Here is a 23609-nt window from a genome sequence, read left to right on the forward strand (position 1 = left end):
TGGAAAGCTGCTATCAAGTTCTTGATTTGGCGGAAATATCTTTTCGCCACACCAGGAGTGGTCTAGAGGGAAAGAAAGAAAAAATAGAAGGCAGAGGAGAATTCAGCATCTCCATCCCTACATCAAAACCTCCACGGGGGAAACAAACAAAGACGAGACATGACTCGTTTGACATAATCTCTCACACAGATTCACCTTATAAAGGACATAAGACACACCAGAGTAGACAGAGTCGAGACAGAAACACACAGAGACACGCATGCCAGTTATACTTTTATATATCCAATCCACTCGCCCAGACTGAGACACATATCGATAATAAGCAAGAAATTCTATCTGCTAAAAAAATTCAAATGTAAATAGATGGGAAATATACACCAGCTTTAAAAGCTAAATAAGGAAAATTGAGGTTGGTTTTGTTGCCTTTTTAAAAAAATACATATTTTCTTAGTCAACAAAAAGTATTTATTTCAGATTCATGTGTGACATCTGAAATCAGCTCAGCGTCCCATTATCTTGACAGCTTCACCTCTGACTGAACACAACACAAACATCATTATTAGAAATGGTCTGCGGCTTCAGTACAAATATAATATCTTGTTCAGAATTCATCTTGTGTTGCAGCAAAGAGGGATGTGTGTGTGTGTGTGATTATCGAGCAATTTTTTATCTGTTGAAATGTAACTTTATCAACTGTCTTTCAGGGAGCTTTTGCATTATTTCTTATTGATGACACGCATCAATTTTCCTCTTTCACCACAGCGTTGAATGTTTCACGACTATAAAGCATTATACCTAAAGTACTGTAATTTTGTCAAGTACGGTTTTCTTTTTAAAAGGCGTTATTTGTTTTTCTTTCCGTGCTATCAATCACTCTGAAAATCTTATTCTTTGTATTTTAAAATCATTCAATCAAAGGCACACACACACAGAGAGAGAGAGAGAGAGAGAGAGAGAGAGAGAGAGAGAGAGAGAAAACAAGAGTGTGAGAGAGCTTTCCGCTGCAAAGCACAGCCCATGTTTCTGTCGCCGACCACAAGTGTTACCTCTGTTCCCTCGAATGTTTCATTAAAGTGATTGATATTGCACATGAATAATGTAAACTGTTATCGAGCTTGTAGGGAAATTCGTGTAATTCAAGCCTCGCTCCCTCTATCTGTTCGGTGGATGCTGTCAGTAAAAATGAGCGGAGGTAAAATGTAGTTACAACAGCATCAAGCTTAGTTGTCAGAGAGAGAGAGAGACATAGCCTTCAGATGTCTCTATACATCCACATCTCTTGCTGTTTGCCAAAACCTCACTGCTCAATTACATATCCCATCAGAAAAGCTGTCAAATGCAATTCTCTATTTCCTCCCCATCCCTGGAGTATATGCTGATGCTGTGGTGTGCTCATCTTAAATTTGAGTGGGAGTGGAGGGGGGGGGGGGGGGGGGGGGGGGGTAGTATCTCTCAGGATGTTACTGAAAAAAGAAGGAAAGAAACGCACCCATTTCCCAGTGCTGTCACTCCTCAGAAACCATGTTTGTCCAAAAATGTACAGCTTCCTGAATTAGTTTGGCACCAAAAACAACCTCTAGAACTACAGTAATAAACACCAACCGAAGCAAAGTGGATGTGCAGCTGTTTCTGTCAGCTTTGACTAAAAGCAATGCATGGATTAAAAAAAAAAGAAGAAAAAAGTCTCACCTCTGCAGCCCATGAGCCTCCTTCATCCCTGCAGAGTCTGTACGTGTAGACAAATCCTTTGCACCTACACACACGTACACACACACACACACACACATAATCACCTTTGACCATGAGTTCATCTTTAAGCTTAATGAAACATGCACTGTCCCAATCACTGCTTCTGTGGGACTATTTATTTCATACAGATTAATAGACCACAGTGGAGAACATAATAGACACTTAACAATCAGTTGGTTTGTTCACATCTTGTGTGTCTTGTATTTCTCAAATGTGAGAGGATCAATAACGTCTAGAATATTTGAAAATGCGATGATGTGATTACAGAAATTGAAGCGATGGCCTAAAGAAGCAGGGTGAAGAGAGAGAGAAACTGAACAATCTGTGTTTATACTCACAGCACACATAGGCAGTAGACACCAGGCACAGAGTCACTGTTGCGGATAAGGTAGCACCCCTCCCGCCCGTCCTGCGCCAGCCGCCTCTCCCCCTCTTCTTTGCCGATGGGTCCGTGGTAGACAGGCAGGTTTTCCATCACACCAATCCTCTCCGGATCTGCTTTTTTGTTCTGCTCCCAAGTCCCAACTCTCCCCTCTTTGTGTGTCTCACCTTCAACTTTTTACTGCAGGCAAGCCTTTTGGTCTTCACTGTACAAGCTGCAGACTGGGAATCCAGCGACTCATTTGATACTGGTTCTGTCTGTTTTTAAAAGTCTGTTAGGGAGCTTGAGCTATAGCAAGTGAGCTCTCTGATTTACCACCTTTTCACCCAGGCTGGTAGTTTCTCTCTCTAACCTCTAACCTCTTATGGCTTGATGTTCATCCTCCCTCTCTCTCTTAAAACTCATACGCACACGCATACGTAAAATGTGGGTTTGTGTATCTCTCAGGAAATGATTGTATTTTTCAACAGGAAATAACTTCAAAGATTCGAACTGAATATTTCCATAACAATAGAAAGCAAAGGGGAGGGATTCTTTAAAAATAAGGTAAGAGTAATATCACCGTTTTCACACAGGAAAACATATTTTGCTTATTCGGTGACTTTCTGTTTTCAGCTGAATTACTGAGAGGCCTGGCTTTGTTTTCTCATTAGCAGAAGTTTGCCTATATCTGTCTGTCTCTACCCTATTTACTATTATTAGTGAAGTACAGTTTATAGTGAGAATCAGCAACTGAAGAAGTATTCAGTACTTCTAAGAAAAAGTACTTCTACATTTAAAAGAAAAATAAAATCAGCAACTGAAGAAGTATTCAGAACTTCTAAGAAAAAGTACTTTTAAAAGAAAAAAAATTACAAAGTCCCTTACTTAAGTAAACGTACAGAATAATTCTCAGCAAAATGTACTTAAAGTAATAAATCTAATTGTTCATTCTGCAAAGAAATGGTCCCTCTAACTGATATATTGTTAGATATAACATTATTAGATTGTTAGTACTGATGCTTTAATGTGTAAGCAGCTTTAGCTGTTTGAGGTGGAGCAAGATAAACTTAATCCAGGGAGTTGGGAGATGATTAATGGGGTTGGAAAGAGAGAAAAAATTAAATCCCGCTACAGCAATTTGCATTAGTTTTTTTCTTCTTTTTTTTTAATAGAACAATTCAAGGAAAAGTAATTGTGCTCAATATAGTATAAACAATAATAATAGGAAGAAGAGGAAGAAAATAGTACTTGATTAAATGTACTGTTCTTCACTGGAAGTTTGTATATACCTGTAATCAAATATTTTATTGTTGCTTATCATAAAATAAAGGGGGGGAAAGGACTAATTTACATTGGCATACTCAGATTGTACAAATCTGACATATTAAAAATTAAAAATCCATTTTAGAGAAGAAGTTTGTCATCTGCTGTCTAAAAGAGTTGCCTTTACTTCCTAGCTTTCAATTCCTCATCACATCTCCACATACATGTTCTCAGTCACATGTCACTGATCTGTCTGTCTTATTGATTTGGCATCAAGGACAATAACACCTGCTCCACTCGACACTGAAGAATCAGCTAATGAAGCTGTGTGCATGAACATACTGTGAGAGCTACAACAAACTCGTCTTGCAATCTGTCCTGTCAGTAGGAAAGTTCTGCTGTGTCAAATTAAGTATCTGGTGATTAAAATGTTGAATGTTTTCTGCAGCGACGTGCTGTGCATATTTTATCAGGCTGACGGCACAGTGTTTGGTATTTCAAGCTCATCTGTCTTGTTGAGATGTATATTCAAGGTTTTCACGGCCTTCATTCACACCGTGGTTACATGGCGTCCTTCGGGCGCCAAAAATGCTCTTGTGAAAGACCCTGAGAAGCTGTGACATACGTGACTGAGCTATTTTCTTTATACTCTGAGCCGGTGGCTCTCTTTAATGCAGGATTTGTTGAGTGTTTTTATACATTCAGAACTGTAGCCTACATGAGTCATCAGTCTGTGTCAAAGCCATCTTTCCCTCAGCTCAGAAAGATCATGAGCGGTGGGACTTAGGGGCTATGTCTGGATAAGGAGGCAGTGGAATCTTACCTAATGCATCTACAGCACTACAGCGCCATCCAGTGGACAAATTGGAAATAATGATTGTGGAATGATCAACTGCAAGAAGCCTTTGCAAAGCATTTTCTTCCCTTTTGAGTGATTAGTGCTGCCATATTAATCTGTAAAAACACCAGGCTGCCAGTTTATTATATGGTAAAATAGAAAAATAAACCATTCCCAGCCATTGAGCCATTAACTAAAAGAGTAGTTCTCAAAATGTGTCTGTAAAAGGGTTCCAGGGCAACCCCAGCAAAAAGGACAACAATTTTCACCATAATTCCACCCATAAGTAACACAATGACATAGTGTATGATTAATTTAGTCATAGATTTCATACAATTTCTGTAGTAAAACATCTAAAAGTACAAATTGTATTAGATGGGGGACCCAGGGACCAAATCTCATCAAATGGGGATCTGTGGTTTAATTTGTGACAGTTTAGGGTTCCTTGAGATGAAAAAGTTTGTGAACCACTAAACCAAAACATTTTTAGCAACCTTCTTGTGCATTTCACTCTCATGGCCTTCAGCAGTGCAAAAACAAATTGACATACTCCATTGGCTCCCAGCTCACAGACAGGCAAGCCAGGGTCAATGCAGAATGCAGTGGATCTATACTGGACACAAATAGCAGACAGAGATACATCATTGATTAGCTGGCGGCTCCCTCAACCAACACAAGTGGCTGGACTGGAATGCATCATAAAGACATTAGTATGAGATTATGATATCTGGCCTTGATATCTTTAGAATCCATGTGAGGCATGCTGGGGGAAGAAAAGAGGAGAGACGTCCATCTGCCAGGCCAACAGTAATCCCAAAGCCCTCGTTCCCAGGGCAGAGAAGCTCTAAGCCACAGCTGCTGGAGGGTAAGACTGGGAAAAGGAACGTAAAAATTGTAACTGGAACGGGTTTCATAAAATTAGTGCATGTGTGGGACTAAAAAATGTGCTGTTTTTGTGGAAGAGCAGTAAAAAATGAATTTGGAGAATTATATGAAGCAAAGAAATGGCATTGTTAGAGAAATATCGCTCACTTTATTTCTTATTCAAAGAAATGCAGTATTTATTTTCATTTTCCTCTTTAAAGAATAATGCAATAAAATGTTACAAGTTTCATGATTACACATAACATTACACATTACATAATATCTCGGTCAAAAGAGTAAAAGTATTGCATTGGTACAACTGGTAAATGATTTTCTTTGTATATCACCTGTATTTCCTCATTTGGCCTGTTTTGCCCTATAGAGCCAAAATATAGCAACTACATATGTGGTCAAAATTAAGTCTTTGACATCTGTCTTACCATATAGAATATTATTATGCTATAGAAATGTTTAATTTTAAAGAGAACAGCAAGTAAAGTTTGCAAAACAAAACTAGCTAGAGAGCTAAAAGCAAACTAGCTGTAGATAGCCACATCTAGTTAAATCTTGATTGACTTAGGTAATCCCCTTCTACCTGTTTTGTTATTTATAAAATGAATTGTTCCAACATCTTAGGAATTCAGTTTGTCATCTCATATAAACAAGACAGTAACTAAATCCAAGAATGGTGGAGACACTAAAAAAGCAGCTAAACTACTCCTGCTAAAATATTAGCTTAGCTTAGCAGATAAGTAATAACTGCTTTCTCAACTGACCCTGTAAAGGTTTTTTTCTCTACATCCTTTGTTTGTCCAAAGGCAGATTCAAAGATAAAATTGTCACATATTCATTTCTAAATTTGTGTAGTGACGTGAGGTGCTTACTCTTGAGGAATGTACTAAAAGGTTTGTGTGCAATAACAATAACTTGGCCTTTTTCCACCTACAGGGCGCTGCCTTGTCCTCCTCCTCATCTGCCTAAAAAGGCATTCAGTTACAGTTTATCTCTTGGTTGCACAGTTTGCCAAACCAGCCTCAATTCTTTAGGCTAAACTTAGTTACTGCTCTCTGTCTTTGTAGGGCAGTGTTTTTGCTCTGCTGAAAGTCTATTACAGTAACATCTCCGTTTCACATGGCCATGCTAATTTGAATTCAGCAGTCACTTGACGATGGCGTCATTCTTTGAGGTGTGAGACCAGTAAGTAGTGGAAAGGCCTCTAGGCAGGACCAGAGGCCTCAACAATCGCCAAGTCTTTCAGGTCACTGAGTTTTCGGGAGAAGGAGCTCAGCCTTGTGCTGAAAGAGCCTCTCTTCTGGCTGTGATCTTCCCCACGGGTCTTCAAACATGACGCACACAGACCCTTGCAGAGGCCTCCGAGACGGCCTCGGAAATGGTTCCCAATGAAGCAGTAGAGCACAGGGTTGATGGCTGAGTTGGAGAAGCCCAAACAGAGGGTCAGAGGGGTGAGGTTGTGGATGGTCCAGTCTACCCAGCAGCTGTCCAACCAGCCTTCGCTCTTCAGTATGTCCAAAAAGGTCACGCAGTGAAAGGGGAACCAGCAAAGAAAGAAGGCCAGGACAACTGCAGCCACGGTCCACAGCACCCTCTCCAGCCCTCTGCCTTCCAGGGGTCTGCTTCCACTGAAGCTGGGGTTCACACAGGGGGTCGGGGGTCTCTCTGGTTTATGGCAGCTCTCCTGGGATTCTGATGATTTAAAAGAGGGCATGCTGGGGGTGTGTGATAGATTCTGCATTCTTACCAGTCCTGTATCAGACAACAAATGTCTCCCAATAGCATAGTAGCAACAAGAGATGACCAGCAGCGGCAGCAGAAAGGCCAGAACAATCTTGATGCAGACCAGGGTCAGATACCAGGCATGATCAGGATAGAAAATCACACAAGCTTCCACATCAAGAACCGGTAGGTGTCGAGTGTCCCTCAGAGCCAAAGTGGGTGCTGTGCATACACATGCCAAAACCCAAACCAGGATGCACGTGAGTCTGGCACGTTTAGGGTCTCGTGCACTCTGGGAGCGGAGTGGGTGCACAATGGCCAGGTAGCGGTCCATGCTCATGCATGTGATGAAGAAGATAGATGCGTAGAGGTTCAGGTTATGAAGAGCGCCACAGATTTTGCAGGCCACCCGGCCAAAGGGCCAACTGTAGCCTTTAGAGTAGTAGACGGCCCACAGCGGGAGAGACAGCAGGAACAGCAGGTCGGACATGCACAGGTTAAGCATGAAAGTGTTTGCTACAGTTCTCCTCGATGTGCTGTTATAAGCCAACACGCACACTGCCAGGGCGTTGCCTATGGTGCCCAGCACGCAGATAACGCTGTAGATGGAGGGGATGAGGGTGGTCATGGGTATAGGAGACCAGTCTGCGCAGGGGTAAGCAGAGGAGTTCTGATAGATCTCCGTAGTGTTGTAAGGGGAGGAGGTGGAGTTGAAAAGGAAGAGATCATTTGGGATTGCCATTATGGAACTGGATGTACCCTTGCGTCAGACAATTTGACTTCCCCCCTTTCAGTTGTCCAAGGTCAGCTGGAAATCAAACAAAACAGGAGGGCATTTAAAATTCGACTGCCTTTTATGGATGATGAAAAAGTTCTCCCTACACAGTAATCTTTAGTATTTGGCTCAGGCATTTATTAGCTGTCTTACTTGATAACAAATCAGTGGGAAAACATATTCACCATTTTTGACGTTGTCCACTAATGAAATACATATGAAGGGGCTGCAAGGATCCTGCTGCTTATTGGATTCTACAGAAACGTCTATTTTGTTTTAATGCCCCAAACAACTTTTGTGAAACATTCATGTTTCAGATGAAAAAAACTGTCAGCTTAATTTTAGGTTGAATCGTTTTACAGCAATCATAAAAGTCAGTGAAGCTAATCCAGACCACCAGAGGAATGCATTATTAATAACAGAAATAATAACAACAAATAGAATTTAAAGCAGGCAATCTAAAAAAAAGAGAGAGAAATAACATCTTCTTATAACTTTCCCATTAGTAACAATAGATAAAAAATATTCTTAGGCAATTGAATAGACACGGAAACACAATAAACTAAAAGTGATATCTTGCTTAAAGTGATATCTTAGACTTTATGTAATATTTCCCATTTTTAAAGAATAAGTTTTACCTGCAGTGATTGGTGTCCAGTCCAAGCAGTCAGGCGCTTTTCAATTCTTCTTTTGGCTAAAGTCCATATCTTGACAATTGGTCCTCGACCCCTCTAAGAGAAGGCTGCACAGACTGTATCATGCCTCTGTGCTTGTGTGTGTGTGTGTGAGTGTGTGTGTGTGTAGTGTTTGTAGTGTGGAGAAATAGACTGAGAGGCTCTGAAAAACCAGATGAGGTTGGGGGTCTTATAGCCCCCCAGAGCCCCTTGATTATTGCACAACGGGGAAGTTGCATACACGTCACACCTTCATCATTACCAAGGGGCTGGACTGTACCTGGACACAAGCCAGCTTGTAGAGGGAGAGAAAGAGAGAGCGGGAAAGAGAAAGTTTTTACTCCGTCCCTCCTTTTTGTCCTCCCTCCCAGATACCACGAAAGGCCAAAATTGAGAAAACAAATCAAGATGTTTGTAAGACTAGCTACAGTATGTCTCCACTGACTGCAGACACACAAGCACGTGTCATACCTGACCATAATGAATAGGATACCAGTGTGTTTGAGGTGTCACATTTAAAGCCCTAACTGTCCCCGCGGGGGCTTCTGACCTGAGGAACAGAGGCTGTGCGTTAATTAGCAGAGCCTCACACTTACTGTCACATTCGTTCTGCCAGCGGTCAGATAAGCCATGGGAAATATTTACTCTGCCTCAGCGGAAGTCAAACCAGCCACTGGGGCAGAGGGAAGGGGGGGGGGGGGGGGGGGGGGGGGGGGGGGGGGGGGGGGGGGGGGGGTGCAGTATGGAAGATGAATGAGGAGGAGGACGAGCAGATACTGCAGGGAGTGAACGAGAAGATGAGAAGGAGAAAGAGGAGGGTAAAATAAGAGAGAAAGCGGAGATTCCCTCCAGTGGTTTTTCCATTAAAGCCTCTGGTGAATGTTAATGAGGGATGCATGCAAAGCTGGCAGACTGATTACATCACAGCTCCTTTGATCAACAGTGTGAGCATGCACCTCTCTCTGTGTGCACACGTGCGTGCGCGTGTGCATGTGTGCGTCTATGCTTCAATACTTGTGCAACTGGATGTACTTAATCTAGGCCTGGCATGCATGCATCAACGCAGCATGCTCGCCTATGTTTACATGCGTGCTCAGATGTGCACTCTGCTCCATTGAGTATCTATCAGGATGTGACATGTTCTAATAGCCGTGGGAACGCTGACGGTGAGGAGGATGGATGGGTGCGAGACAGAAAGCAGCAGATTTTGAAGGCCTCAAATGGAGAGTGCCGTTCGTGCAGCACGTGAGAAATGGGGAATGTGCACAACTGTTAAAATAGTTGTGCTTTCTAAAACAGAAACTTTATAATGTGTTCTTTCACTGGCATGCTGGGTATGCACAGTTGTTCTAACACACACACACACACACAAAGGACCCATTGGCCCTTAGTCATGACGTGCAAAAACTAAAAACAGATTTATAATGTCATGCCGTCCAACAGAAATAGATAGAAATAGACAGCAAAAACAGATCTTTGTCTCTGCCTCCCCACAGTTCCACTGTAATCCAGATTTTGAAAGTAATTGAGTACATTCACTAAAGTACTGTACTCAGTTTATGTTTCTATTCCAATACATTTCATCAGGAAATCTCCACTGCACTACATTTATTTGTCAGCTACAATTACAAACATTACATTACAAGCCCTAACCCTAACCCCTAACCCTAACCCTAACCCTAACATTCAAAAAATATGATCAGTGTATAAAACATCATACATCCCTATACATTAAACTACCCAACAGCATATAAAATGGTTTAGCTCCATCTCCACCAGCTACAACATTAAAATTCTACTCGCCTATATTTGCATCAGAAGGGAGGAATAAGGATATTCTGCATAATGAGAGCTTTTACTGCGTAATACTTTAAATACATTTCACTGATAATACTTATACTGCCAGGGGTAGTGTCAGCCTGTGATCCTAACTGAAATATCTCAACAACTATCAAACAGAATACCAGGACATTTTGTACAGACATTCATGGTCCCCAAAGGATAATGGAGTACTTTGGCGATCAAATGTCTTACCCTCTGGAATCACCATGAGATTTTGTATTTTTAAGTGAAATGTCCTGACAACAGAAGATGGATTGCCATATAGTTTGGAACACACATTGGAAATATCCCGCCACAGAATTATTTTTTACAAATATGATCCTTTAAGTGTTCCTCCAGCGCTATCGTCTGGTCAAAAATTTCAATTTGTCCGAACGTTTTAGTTCATGACCAAATTCCCGTCATCTAAATCATCCATATAGAGTTAGCTTTTAGCTCAATACAGCTTGATAGAGCAGCTAGTATGGCTGTAAACTCTTAGGTCTAGTTTCTCAAACAGAGATTAAGACTAGTCCTAGACTAAAGAAAACATCATATGAAAATATCCATTGAGAAACAAGTCCAGTCTGTAGATTTGTTAATACAGGACTTTAACTTCTATCATAATGTGGTATAACTTCTACTACTTTTTTGTAAAGTATGTGACTATGTCTTCCACCACTGCTAATCCTCCATACAGTTAAAACATGACATATTTAAAATGAACAAGTCCTGCTTGGAACATACACAGTCAGTCTTACTTTCACTTATTTTTATCTCAGAATTGCTTCTATTTACCATCCTTTGACCTTTGTCAACATTCTCATCTTATCCTATCCACAGAAAATCAATTAAATTGGACAGGAGCGCTCAAGTAGAAACTTATTTCACTTTTAAGGCATTCATGGCATGTATTAATATTGTTGCAGTGTTAATTCTGCTACCAAGTCTAAAAATTGGATCTCTTTTTTTTGGGTGTTGGATGATCCAATTGAGAGGCTGTGTGATAAACAGTCAAAACAGAATGTGTGTGTGTTCGTCTGATCATCCAAACACAGGGATTCTTTTACTGGCAGTGTCTGTACAAGCAGGAGATAAGGAGAGCGATGGAGCAGAGAGCATCAAACCTTAACTTACATCACAACCCTTAGTGGACATTAATCTTCCAGCCAATTATTTTTTCAGTCTTTATTTATTTATTTTACTACTGTAGTTTGTCAAAAGTCTCTTTTCTCTCCTCTGCCCTCATTAAACTGAATTTATATATATAATTGTTATATAAGAACGGATGTTGCTGCAACCAAAAAGTTATACCAGTTCATTTGTTTTTTTAAAGGATGACACAAACAGTGACAAGTTGTAAGCGCACATTATGTGCAGTTTGTTTCCGTTGCACAGGATGAACAGCAAACGTCAGATTTTATCTACACATGCATGCGGGGAAAAAAGAAGAGGAAATTGGGTGTCGCAGTACATGTGCACATGGCCCGCACATATAAAAAGGAAGATCTGCTGAAGTAAACATACAGCATTCATAAACACCCTTAAATTACTTACATAATTAATGTTTATATTTTTTGCTGATAAATGTGTTTATTTGACAGTGGTGGTCTCCCCCGCTGGCTGGACCCTGGGAAGATAACCAACCCAAACCATAACCCTCACACAGTCCTCTGTGGAAAATCTGGCTCATGGGGGTGAAAAGTGAGAGGTCAGAGTTGTGAGCCCCGCTTCCTCTCTGCTGCTCCAGAAAAATCTGAGAGCGCTCCGGTCAACATGACAGAGAACACTCTAAAAGTAATTCTCATAATATTAACATACAGTAGTTGCTGTTTGTGTGGGATGCTGTCAGGAACGGGGGCCCCATATGGGAAGGGGGACCCTTGAGATGTGAGACGAGACTATACTTAGCGTCACATCTTGCCTGAAGGGCTGTGGAACCTCTAGCATTGGCTCCCAGCTTATTGCAACAAGATGTCCATCTTTCTTAAAAAAGCTGTGTGAAGAAAAGGTTGCACTATTCCCCAGATTTTTAGCATTCCCACTTTCTATTTTAAATAGAGTCAGTATATTCCACGTGTTTTTCTTTATGTTGGAGGGAACATTTGGCAGAGCTTGTTGAAATAAACACCACAGTCACACAAACCCACAAATCCCTTAACCCCTCGACTCAAAACAGCACAAACTGTAGTTCCGATGCCACGGGAAGCCTGGTTCCCATATGGGTGTTTTTATCCATGTTTCACAAGAGGAGAGATGAAAAAATATCGACTTGCAATTGATCTGACATCTCTCTCTCTCTCTCCCCCTCCTCTTATACACATGTGAGCAAACACACACATACACAGACAGAGTCCCAGGGGTCATGACTCTGGCCAACCTCATGCAGAGTTTATGAGGTCCAGGGAGCTCCAGTTCCTCAGAGGGGCTGTAAAGAGGCTATAAAGATGTTAACAGATAGCACGGTCCCTGGTCACAACCTGTGTGCTCACAGGAATAAGCAAAAACATGTGACACCTGAACCGCTCTACAAAGCATACATGACATTCCCAGACCAGGGTGAATATACATGTGTTGCTCTAACTTTCCCGGACATAATCACTTCCATGACTCATATCTGTCCATTTGCACTGTACATGTTACATTTGTTCTTGAAATTCGAACATTGTTAGCGTCCAAGATGTTGTTTCAGCCAGCTACAATTACCTTAGCAATTGGGATCAGATTTACCAGCAGTTTGGTAATTTTCACTTTGCTGGCAAAGGAAGAAGTTTTATAAGTCAGCTTCAGACTTCATACAACTTTGTAAGTACACTGTAACCCAATATGTAAAAAATAAGTCTATAATTAATCTTTCAAAACTTTAATCTTTATTCATTTTTTTTAAATTATGCATTTATGTACCATTACTCAAATGAGCCTGCACTTTACAGTATTTGGCCACTAATACAGCCTAAAATAGACTTACCATTATTTCTTAATTGTACAGTGGGGAGTTATGTTCTTAATATATTACAATGTCAGTATATTATAACTATACTGACAATTAATAGTTGACAAGATTCAACATGAATTCATGAAAAATATAGATTTATTTGGGTTCTTAAATCAACAAGGAAGACACACTTTGATGTAACAAAATGAAACGGCACTAGTCCATCTTGTGATGATCATAAGCACGCGTGATATTTTTTCGCTTACTAACGCGATGGGCTAAATTACAATAAATAAAAGCACCATGCATTCATGACTGTGACAACTGCAGCACAAAAAGCCACGATCTGTTTAACGACACAGACGAAGAGAAAATGACACAATCTGCTAGCTGTGAATTAAATGACTTGTAAACAGTTGTAGGTGGTTTTTTTCCCCAGTCTTCTAGCTTTCTATGCAAAACTGACCCAGATCCGTATACCGGATTTGCTGCATTCTCATTAGTGTAAATGTACCTGGACCTTGAAAATATAAAAAGATGTGGGCAGAAGTAATGAGAACGGAAAAACTGATTAAAGGATTCTCAAATACGCCTTCTTCCCTTCATGATGGAACTTGCAGGATACAGAGAGTGTTTGTCAGTTTGAATGAGATATAATCTGTTGGCAGTGTGGGAATGAGCTTTCTCCTGAGGTCCACTGTGGTCTCTCAACTGCGTGTGCTATACAGGTCTTCATCCTCCGGGTTGGACTGGCCAAAGTCCATGAGAGCTGGGTCTGGCTTGAAACCAGAGCCCCCTGGAGGACAGCAAAAGAAGTGCAAAAAAAGCTCAGTCACAACACAGCAATATGACTGATACTCAACATGACTGATAATATTATACCTGCTTCCTCTCTAATGCTGAATGACTTTCCTATAAATGCATCAGTAGAATAAACTTTAAGCTTTCTAGATCATCAAAAGTAGAAAAAAAGACTTAGCACATCTAATGAATAGGTGACTTAGAATTCAGGAAATTCTCCGGAGAGATGCGGTGTGTTCAGGTGTGCTGATGTTTGTAAAATTCTTACAAACATCAGCCCGTTGTACTGGGTCAAATGAACAAACATCACGGTGGTGGTATCACGTGCAGCAGGTGTTCACACTACCTTTGTTGTTATCTGCTGCAGGCTGTTCAGGAGGTGGTGGGGTGTGTGTTGGAGCCTCCTCCACAGCAGCAACCAGCTGAGGTTCAGAGGCAGATTCAAGGTCAGCTGATTCAACAACTGCCACTGCTGGAAGAGTCAGAATACAACACAATGTCAACAGCAGGGATGTTACTGATGTGTTTCCAAAGCTGCTTCTTTTATAAAAGTGGAGATTGAATTCATCATTATGTAACAACTCCACTGTTAAGTACGTATTATACAAATAATGTGTCACTTTTTAATGGATTCATGTGTGGGCAGCTTATCTTGTGCTGCTTACACCTACAATACTCTTCTCATCATGCATGTTTAGCAGGGTTTGTTTTTCTCCAGACGTGTTGGAAATCATTTTAATGAACTGAGCTGAAGGTGTCAATTTCCTGCACTTATTAATTAGTCATTTCTAATACAGAGTTCATTTTTCTGCAATGGTCCATTTACATTACACCCTTTATAAAAAAAGATTATATTTTTCAATTTTTTCAGTGTAAATGTACATATAATGCATAATGGGTTGAAGTTTGTCACTGAGAGTGAGGTTATAGTTTAAATACAGTATGTTTTGTTGCAGCTTTGATGTCTAAATGGGGGATATACAGAAAACATCTGCACCAACAGTGGTTGTCCAACAAAGCGGATTACTTTTGTCATTGGTTTCATTTAGTACATTTTTCTGCTCTTTGATGTTATGGGGAAGAATATTAGTGATACCTGCTGGCTCTTCTGAGGTATTTGGAGCAGGGGGTTCCTCAGTTGAAGGAGCGGCTTCAGCTGGAGCAGGCTCAACTGGAGCAGGCTCGACTGGAGCAGGCTCAACTGGAGCAGGCTCGACTGGGGCAGCTTCAACTGGAGCAGACTCGACCGGAGCAGGCTCAGCTGGAGCAGACTCGACCGGAGCAGGCTCAGCTGGAGCAGACTCAACCGGAGCAGGCTCAGCTGGAGCAGACTCGACCGGAGCAGACTCAGCCGGAGCAGACTCGACCGGAGCAGACTCAGCTGGAGCAGGCTCGACCGGTGCAGGATCTACAGTCTCTGGTTCTAAGCTCGGTGTGGGCTCAGCTGCACTGGCTTCAGTGGAGACTTCCTCTGATGCTGGTTTTAAGGCTGGGGGCTCCTCGCTTTCAACAGGGGCAGGTAGTTCAGAGGGAGGAGTGGTCTCTGCTGGCACCGACTGTACCACGAGATCTAGACAAAAGAGGGAATGCAGAATATCATCAGTAGATGCTTTTGTGTGATTGTGTGAAACAAAGAGAGAAACAGAGAAACAAGAAGACACAGATCTGTGATACCTGTGTTGGTCTCTGTGGGGGGCTGGTCTGGGGAAATCTCTGTGAGTGTTACTGATGATCCTTCTTCTGTTCCATTGACAATGGGCTCATCAGAGAGCACAGTGCTCTGGGCTGAGTCGTCTGTGGTGGAGCTGGGCTCTGAGGCATGGCAGGCGGCAGACTGAGCCTCCTCAACTACTGCAGACTCTGGATTTGGCACTGTGGCTGCCTAAAAAGAAATTCAATGATAACATATGTAAATCTGTTTATATTATATATAAAATCATCATTATAAGTTTTAATATTTGATTAATCACAGAGACTGTACTTGTAAGAGAGAAATAACGAATTTATAAGGAGAAAGAGGCACTAGTTTCTTGAACATTTCAGCTCTAATATGTTAGATTTATTACAATTAATGCAGAGGAAAAAAAAACATAATCATTTATATTAGCATTTTGCAATTTAGGCATATAGCCAACACTAAATACTGACATTGAGTTTGACAGCAGAATAAGTTTTCATTTGTAGAAAACAAGAACTTCCAGTAACTACCTCATAACCATAACCATAAAAGGGCAAACTGGAAAGGAAATGGAATATGACCTATTGAGGCAGAGATGGGGTTTTTTGAACAAGTGAAACATGTAGAGGGGAAATTATTCAGTGGGGAAAACAGTTGGTTATCCTATGTGTTTAATTGAATTGCTGTTTTGGTTTCAGTCATAAACAGCTTTACAGTAGCTCTATTTTGCAACTAGCTGGTAACATCTGCACACAACACTCATAAATCTGTTCATATACTGAAATGACTGCTAACCTGTGGTTTTGAAGCAGCAATCTCTTTGGCAACCGGCTCCTGGGACACGTAAGTAAGCAGTGAAGACACTGTAGCGCTGCTCCACTGCCCTGCAGCATACACCTTCTTGCCTGTCACCTTGAGAGCACAAAAAAAAGTGTTGAACTGAGATAATAATAAGGTTTGTGAGTGGTATTGCTGGAGTAGCTAATGAGGTGTCAGCATTTGAAAAAGTAGATACCTTACACACAGCCACTGCTTGGGCTGGGTAGCACACTGATGCTCCTGCGCTCATCAGGCCCAGTGGAAGCGCTAACTTCTTAAAACGAGAGCCTAAAATAAAGTTTTACAACGAAGAATGAAAATCAAAGTAATACACAGACATTGGGTAGATTTACTAAAACGGGGTCTTTACCAGTGTTGGAAACTGATTTTTAATCGTATTAACACTGAATGGATTCCCCAAAAAGATTAAAAGACACAGAGAGCAAACAAAAACAAAAGAAAGTCCACAGAGAACTGAAAGAGAAACTTTACTTGTTTTTGTGCTGTAATTCTTTGAACTTATGTGGTTGAACAGTGCATCTTACATCAGAGGCAAACTCTGGTCTGTGAAAGCTGATGACTGGAGAATAACCTGTAACAGCTGTCTCACACATGGGTCAAACTAAAGTTAAATGTTATGCCAGCACCTGTGTCATGAAAGGGATGTTATCTCGTACGAAGTGAATGACTCGTATGCTAAATAGTCGCAATGTGGAGCTGTAATGCGGAGCTGTTGATTACGCGATAGTCGTTTGTGAATCGGTTTCCAGAATCCAGACTAAAGAGTGAATAGATGAGAAGTAAAGAAACATAAACAGAATAATGTAATACTTGGTTCACTATTTCAGGCTGTAAGAAACTCGTGACAGCTCCTTTTTCATTGATGCTAAACAACAGCTGTTTCAAATACTGACACATCTGAATGCTGCATACTGACAATCTAGCTCTCCAGCAGAGCAAGTTCTCACACAACCAGCTAATATTTCTCCGTTTACTATGGCTGCCTGAGAGAGTAAAGTATGTTCTTTGATCTCTTACAGAGAGCTGGACATGAACAAACTAAAATGTAACTGTTTAAGATTGGCACCACATGCTTGCTGAGATGTTTGGTCTTGTTTACTTTTGCCAACTCTTTACTCAGTTATTTTATGCTTGTTTCTTTGTGTGTGTCTCACTGAACACTGATGAGTTTGATTTTAGGGTTATAGTGAAAGATAAGATTATTTTCATTCTGAATAATCTGCTGATCATTCTAAATTAATCAAGTAAACAATAGTTATAAAACTCCCATTACCATTTCCTAGAGCCCAAGGCAGTTTTCAAATTGCTTATTTTATGTGACCAATAGTCCAAAATCCCAAAGAGATTCAATTTACTTTCACAGACAAAGAAATGGCGCACATGGTTACAACTGAGTAGCAGAAACAAGGGAATAGTTCCATTTTTGCTTGAAAGATAACTTAAAGGATGAAGTTATTATTAAAGTAGTTAAATAATTGCCAAACAATCGGCTAATTGATTAATGGTTTCTGCTCTATTCGGTTTACTTCATTAAAAGAAAAGAAAATTGGAGGAAAACCAGCTTGTACCTAAAAATGATGAGTGCTGGTATCAGAACAGTGTTGATCATTGCTCTGTCCCTGCAGCAGTATTTGACATACAGTACATGTACAGTACCAGTCTACAGTTTGGTTTACACACACACACATTCAAGTGAATGGGATGGTGCTGTATATAAAACATTTAATGACAGCTGCTGTCAAGAAGTCTCTTAATACTCTGCGATGTGCTGGAGTAATGTCATGATGTTAAACCTCAAAAATGTCTCTTTGCTGTTTGCTTTATATAAGACAACATGACAGTTTAACCTGAAAAATAAACAGCTTACTGAATAACTGTTCCCTGCAGACCCAGTGTGTGTGTGTGTTTGTGTGTGTGTGTGTGTGTGTGTGTGTGTGTGTGTGTGTGTGTGTGTGTGTGTGTGTGTGATACAGTGAATGGGAATCAGGTTACCTTTCCGTGCCAAGAACATGCCAAGCAGTCCTGCCATGGTGATGGTGCCAAATCTGGGTAGGAAACCCGGGGGAGGGTCTTTCAAGTAAAAGTACAAATCTAGGAAACAAGTCACACAAGAGAGCAGTTAACACACCCAGAAATATTCCTGTGACATTTCAGCTCTGAACTCTGAGGTTCTTTGTTCATGTGGGGCCTTTGTTTACTTACACTAGCATTTAGTAACATACTATAATAATAATCACAGTATTTAATATGTGTATCAGTATCACTAACAGTAGTAGTGATGGTGATGTTGGCGGTAGAGATGGTAAGATGCAAAAAACTGCTTTTCTTACATATTTTTTAGGGTGATTACATAATGTAAGGTGTAAGTGTGTGCTGCTTTACTTTAACACACACATTTAGGCCACCAAGGGCTCTGCTACATACAAAAACCCCTGAAGGTAGAATTAGAAATACTACCCACATAGTTCCTCCATTATTCAGTCTAATAGCTTTGTAAGTAGGGGAAAAAATTAAGTTTTGACATTCAGCGAGGGAGAACATTAGTTATATATGACACCTTGAGGTACCTACTATTAACTCACCCTCTCCAGCATGGTATAGGTTTACACTTCCCCTTTTCACAGAGACACAGGCACCCTGCATGAAACACAGGACAAAAACCTGAAACCACTGTAACAGGTCATCAAGAACATAATGGAGAGAATACTAGAACGGATGCATGTGAGCTAGAGCAAGAGTGTGAAGTGTTTTTTTCTACCACTGTCAAACTGTCAACTCTTCTCACAGCAAACTCTACAGCTGCAGAGTTAACTGCACAAACACTATTTCCTGTCTTACTCCTGAACTTGGCTGTTTGCAAAATCATACCTACAAAGAGCACTTGCTGCACCTGGGATTGTGCTCTGTAACCGCGAATGAGAGGGAAAAAAAAAAAATCAGGGTTGGAAAACTAACACTGCAGGTGTGAGATAAGACCTCTTCAGTGCGTTTTAGCTGCTGTTCCATTATTATAACACTTGCTTTGCTATTCATGTCTGAAGTGTTAAAGAGGATGTGCGAGTATGATATAATCCTGTAGCAAATGGTGTGTGTGTGTGTATGTGTGACTTTGATGCATTTGAAAATACCTTTACAGCATGGACAAATGGTAGTATGTTCTCTCTCGCTGTAGTTAAGCCGCTCTCAATGACGCCAGGGCTATCTGGCACAAAGTGAACCTGAGTGGATGGTGGCAGCGGGTTGTAGATGTTCAGCTGGAGACAGAGGCCAAAGTCAGCTTGTTAGAATCAGGTCCAATAGTCAAGCCAGGCAAAGAGTTGTCTCCTGTTATAACTGAGTGACGGGCAGAGGCATACCTTTTCACGAGTAACCAGTCCATCAGCGGACACTTCCTTCACCGTGTACACTCGGATGGAGGCTATGCCCAGCACCGTCGGGACGGCCACCATCACCACCTAGCACACAATAATAGTAACTTTAGTATCCATCAGTGCAACACCACCCATTGTCAGTCATTACTCACAGATTACTCATGCAGACCATCAACCACTGATAACACAAATGCAAAAGACACAAATTGATATACATATAAACAACTGAAAAATGGAAGGTGAGGTGCACAAAAACTCTCAAAGGGGTTTGATCAGGACACATATCTATACTATATATACTATAATCTATACATATTATATTTTACTTAGAAAAGAAGAAAAAAGGATGTGAAAGAGAGGGGAAAACAACAACAAAAAATGGGACACAAAAGATAGGACACATTTAGATGTTTTGCACAAGTAGCAAAAGTGAAATACTGAGTGTCTTTTTATTGTTCTGCATGACAATAACATATATGAAAAGTAAAAGTTCTCAATATGCAGAATTGCATGTCTTACCAGTGTTACATTTTGATATATATGAATAATTGTAATATTATTTGTTTATTACTTTAAAACATTGAGCTGTAAAGCATCGTGTTAATGTTGGGAGCTTCTTCTAGTGACTTAGTTTTGTTTTTAATCTATAAAAGTGCGTCATAGTTTATCATGCGTTTTAATGCAAACCTCTGTTAACAGTAGCTCTCAAATAAGGTTGTTGAGAGAACAAGAGAGTCCCTCAAACCGTACTTTCATACACCGCTACAATAAAGTTTTCAGCGTTATTAGTGAACAGCCAACATTAGCAGCGTTGTTGATATTGCTATTAATTAACATGAATGCTGACGTTAACTATCTCCGCACACTGTATTCGTGTAACTTCGTTCAAACTATAATAGTTAACAAAGAGACTGCTGGTGATTCTCAACATTTAGCAGCTGTTACATGTGTTTTTAGGAGAAAGTTAATGGAGGGACCACTGTGAAAACTGCTGCAAACTAACGCAACTAAACGCTGTCTACGTTACTGTTGTTAGCGTTAGCATCGACTCATTCAACCAGGCTAACATTAAGACAGGAGCTTAACAAGCTTATCATGCCATCAGTTCATGTATGCATCAACAGCTCCGGGACTACTGACGTTAACACACCACCGACGCATTCCTTAAAAATATAAAGCTGAAACATAAAAACTTTGCCGAAGACATAATGTCAAGCATTCACCTTGGCCGCCATGACAGCGCTCCTCCTTCTTCTTTAGGCTCAGTGGGCGGCGTGGACTGGTCCAAACCACAGTCAGCTACTGCCATCCAATGGATTGAAGAGGTACTGCAGCGTGGTGGCATGACACAGCGGGCACACGAATGCTACATGGTCACAAGCTTATCCAACTGCTATCATGGAGTATCATGTGTTTCATGCATGTAACTGAAATGGTTGGAAACATGTACTTGTTGGCTAACTCTTAATTTTATACTAGTTAGCTATATATTACTTTTTAAATTGCCCACATTTTATATTCAAATGTGCAGGTAAAAAGCTGAACTTACTGGCTTTCACTTAGGAAGGTCAAACAGTGCATTGATGCAGTTAGACTTTCCTCTAACCCAGTGGCTGTAAAAATAATGAATGCCTGTGGTTTGTTTAAAATCTTTACATGAACAATAACTCCCCCAGCTCAGTTTTTTTTTTTTTTTTTTTTTTAAATTTAATTGTACTTTTCTTCTCCAAAACACAAGATGAATATTATGATATTCTGTATTTGATCACTTTCAAGTCAGTTCAAGTCAACTGTTATTTGTATAGCCCAATGTCACACATCATAAATTACAATTTCCGCTGCCACAAAGACAAAATTGTTGCATAACTGCTGTTATGTTAATGAAGAAGAAGGGGGAAAATGAAATTTAAACGATAAAATAACACCCACTCCTTTTCATTAGTATTATGACATAAACTACCTTTGAAAGTTATTAAATGTAACTGTTGTTGTTGAAAAGCAATTGTCTTTTAACTGGAGGCTTATGAACGTGGAGCAGTTAGGGGCTCAAAGACATTCTGACATGCACATTAATTACGGCATGAATTGAATATAGTGCATGATCTTCCCGCTATAGAGTGACCCCTGACCTCAGTCTGAAACTTCATCTCTGCTTTGGCAACTGCAGCTTGTAAAACATGTAATTAGAAATACAGATTTAATGAGGGTGATATGTTATCCTCTGATAAATGTGAAATGTATTATTATTGTGATAATAGAATTTCAACCAGGAATTACATCCAGTAATGTGGAACCTTTTCTTACATAATTACAGTTCTTCTGAGACTGTGAACTAACACTACAACTATGATAATGTCACAGGCAGAGAGTGGAGTTTATATTAATAGCTTTGTTGTCTGAGTGAAGAGGTATAGAAACAACATCATAAATGATAGCCTTTGATATGTTAACTGCAATTTGTTTGGAAAATAAACTGGGTAATCTTAAAATTTAAGTCTATATTACCCTCTTCACTTTTTTGCAATTGAGTAAAATTATGTGTCATTGCATCTACTTTTAGTGTTTCAATAAAGTCAAAAAAGGTACACATGAACAAAACATAGCTCATAGTGCAGAGGATTCAGTTTATTGAAGTCAAAGTTTAACAACTTAAGTTTACAATCTGTATTTTTTGTAATATATATTCATATATATGAAACCAAAAAAGGCTACTTTAGGAAGAATAAATGTAATTTTCTTTCTTTTTTAATATCATCTTTAGTCAGTTTAATGTACAGAATAACAGTAAGCTAATATTATCCTTGAAAAAGAGCAATATGTTCCTTTTTTAATGTCGCAGTGCAACTTACATCTTACACACCTGTGCAATGTACCATGAGGTGTACACCCCTGAAAGAACACACAGTGGAGTCTCCATTTTCGGCCTGTTTCTGCAGGTCTACACACACAAAGATCTGGGAGGGATAACACAGTCTGTGCCTACAAATCAGAATTCGTCCTCCGTTAATCTACAGTTATGTCACCTGTTTGGAGGAGCAGCGCTTGGAAAAAAAGAAGACCAACACTACAGATGTGAAACGGAGCAAGGTCCGCAGACTAGTACTGTATTGTAACTCTTCTACAGCTGTGTGTGTGTAGGAATGCCGGTATAGCCAGTCCATCGTTTCCAAAGAGAGGGTTGGGAGGCACAGGGAAAGTGCTTGCATCATTTAGTATCTTTGTGGTACTATCAAATTAACCAATTGAAAAAACATGAACAATCTCTGGGGTGTGTTTGATATTTCACTACAGTGTGACATGATGAAAAAACCTGAACCTACACTCAAAGAACTACAGTAAAATATGAAGAATAAGTACAGATAGTGCTGGATGCAGCAGGTGCTACACATGTCTCTCAGTCTGACACTGGGGGGCACCATTGAGTCCTTGGCCTGATGTTGCAGATGAAGTGATTCATCTGAGTTTCACAGACATTACAGACTGTTTAGTGTGGAGGTCTACAACCACCCAAAATCAACTATAGGCTTGAAGGGAATGTCAAAATAGCTTCTGTTTTAAAAGTAACAACACTTTTGTCTCTTAGATGAGACTCATGAAGCCTCTGGACATGTGTCAGTCTCTCTATGTAAACCAAAATATTAAATTGAAACCTCTTGATAGGATGCTAAAGGAGGAGTGGTAAAAATGCCTCCCTCAGTCGTTGTACAGTGTGTGTCTTCAAACACTATCTAATGAAAACAAAAAAGAATACTTTAAATCTATGAACATATAAATAAAAAAAATCATTCTCCAACAGTGCTTTTGCATGTACCATGCGCTACAAGTCTAATTATCTTGCAATCATGAGAGGAAGATTAAAAAAAAAAAAAAAAAAAAAAAAAAAGAAGGGGGGAAAAAAACTC

The 23609-nt window shown here is 40.2% G+C and overlaps 3 protein-coding genes across 3 annotated transcripts in view; all 3 read right to left on the reverse strand.

The window, feature by feature from the left end:
- The window catches only part of sh2d1ab (SH2 domain containing 1A duplicate b), a gene marked incomplete in the record, with an annotated part of 3113 nt that extends 589 nt beyond the window's left edge, over positions 1-2524 (reverse strand). Inside the window, 3 exon segments of the mRNA XM_062425973.1 lie at positions 1-62; positions 1690-1753; positions 2088-2524. Coding sequence (XP_062281957.1) covers positions 1-62; positions 1690-1753; positions 2088-2224 — 263 coding nt within the window.
- Positions 2525-5224: 2700 nt separating this feature from the next.
- Positions 5225-8407, reverse strand: agtr2 (angiotensin II receptor, type 2). The gene is made up of 2 exons (XM_062425419.1): positions 8226-8407; positions 5225-7620 (listed from the first exon to the last, which is right to left on the reverse strand). The coding sequence occupies exon 2, from the start codon at positions 7552-7554 to the stop codon at positions 6295-6297; it is 1260 nt and encodes a 419-aa protein (XP_062281403.1). The 5' UTR covers positions 7555-7620; positions 8226-8407; the 3' UTR covers positions 5225-6294.
- Positions 8408-13151: 4744 nt separating this feature from the next.
- Positions 13152-20971, reverse strand: apool (apolipoprotein O-like). Its single transcript, XM_062425418.1, has 11 exons — positions 20931-20971; positions 19693-19791; positions 19465-19590; positions 18919-18973; positions 18329-18427; positions 16512-16603; positions 16292-16408; positions 15493-15700; positions 14915-15388; positions 14165-14290; positions 13152-13813 (listed from the first exon to the last, which is right to left on the reverse strand). The coding sequence occupies exons 1-11, from the start codon at positions 20940-20942 to the stop codon at positions 13725-13727; spliced, it is 1497 nt and encodes a 498-aa protein (XP_062281402.1). The 5' UTR covers positions 20943-20971; the 3' UTR covers positions 13152-13724.
- Between the last annotated feature and the right edge of the window lie 2638 nt (positions 20972-23609).

Source organism: Scomber scombrus, chromosome 9, assembly GCF_963691925.1.
Source record: "Scomber scombrus chromosome 9, fScoSco1.1, whole genome shotgun sequence".
Classification (NCBI taxonomy): Eukaryota; Metazoa; Chordata; class Actinopteri; order Scombriformes; family Scombridae; genus Scomber; species Scomber scombrus.

What these genes read in the sequence shown, in the direction of transcription:
- agtr2 (XM_062425419.1), bottom strand. Translation starts at nt 7,554, where the DNA reads ATGGCAATCCCAAATGATCTCTTCCTTTTCAACTCCACCTCCTCCCCT.
- apool (XM_062425418.1), bottom strand. An exon ending in CCTATACCATGCTGGAGAGG is followed by an intron (nt 18,428 to 18,918) that starts GTGAGTTAATAG and finishes CTTGTTTCCTAG; the next exon opens with ATTTGTACTTTTACTTGAAA. An exon ending in CCCCACAGAGACCAACACAG is followed by an intron (nt 15,389 to 15,492) that starts GTATCACAGATC and finishes TCTTTTGTCTAG; the next exon opens with ATCTCGTGGTACAGTCGGTG.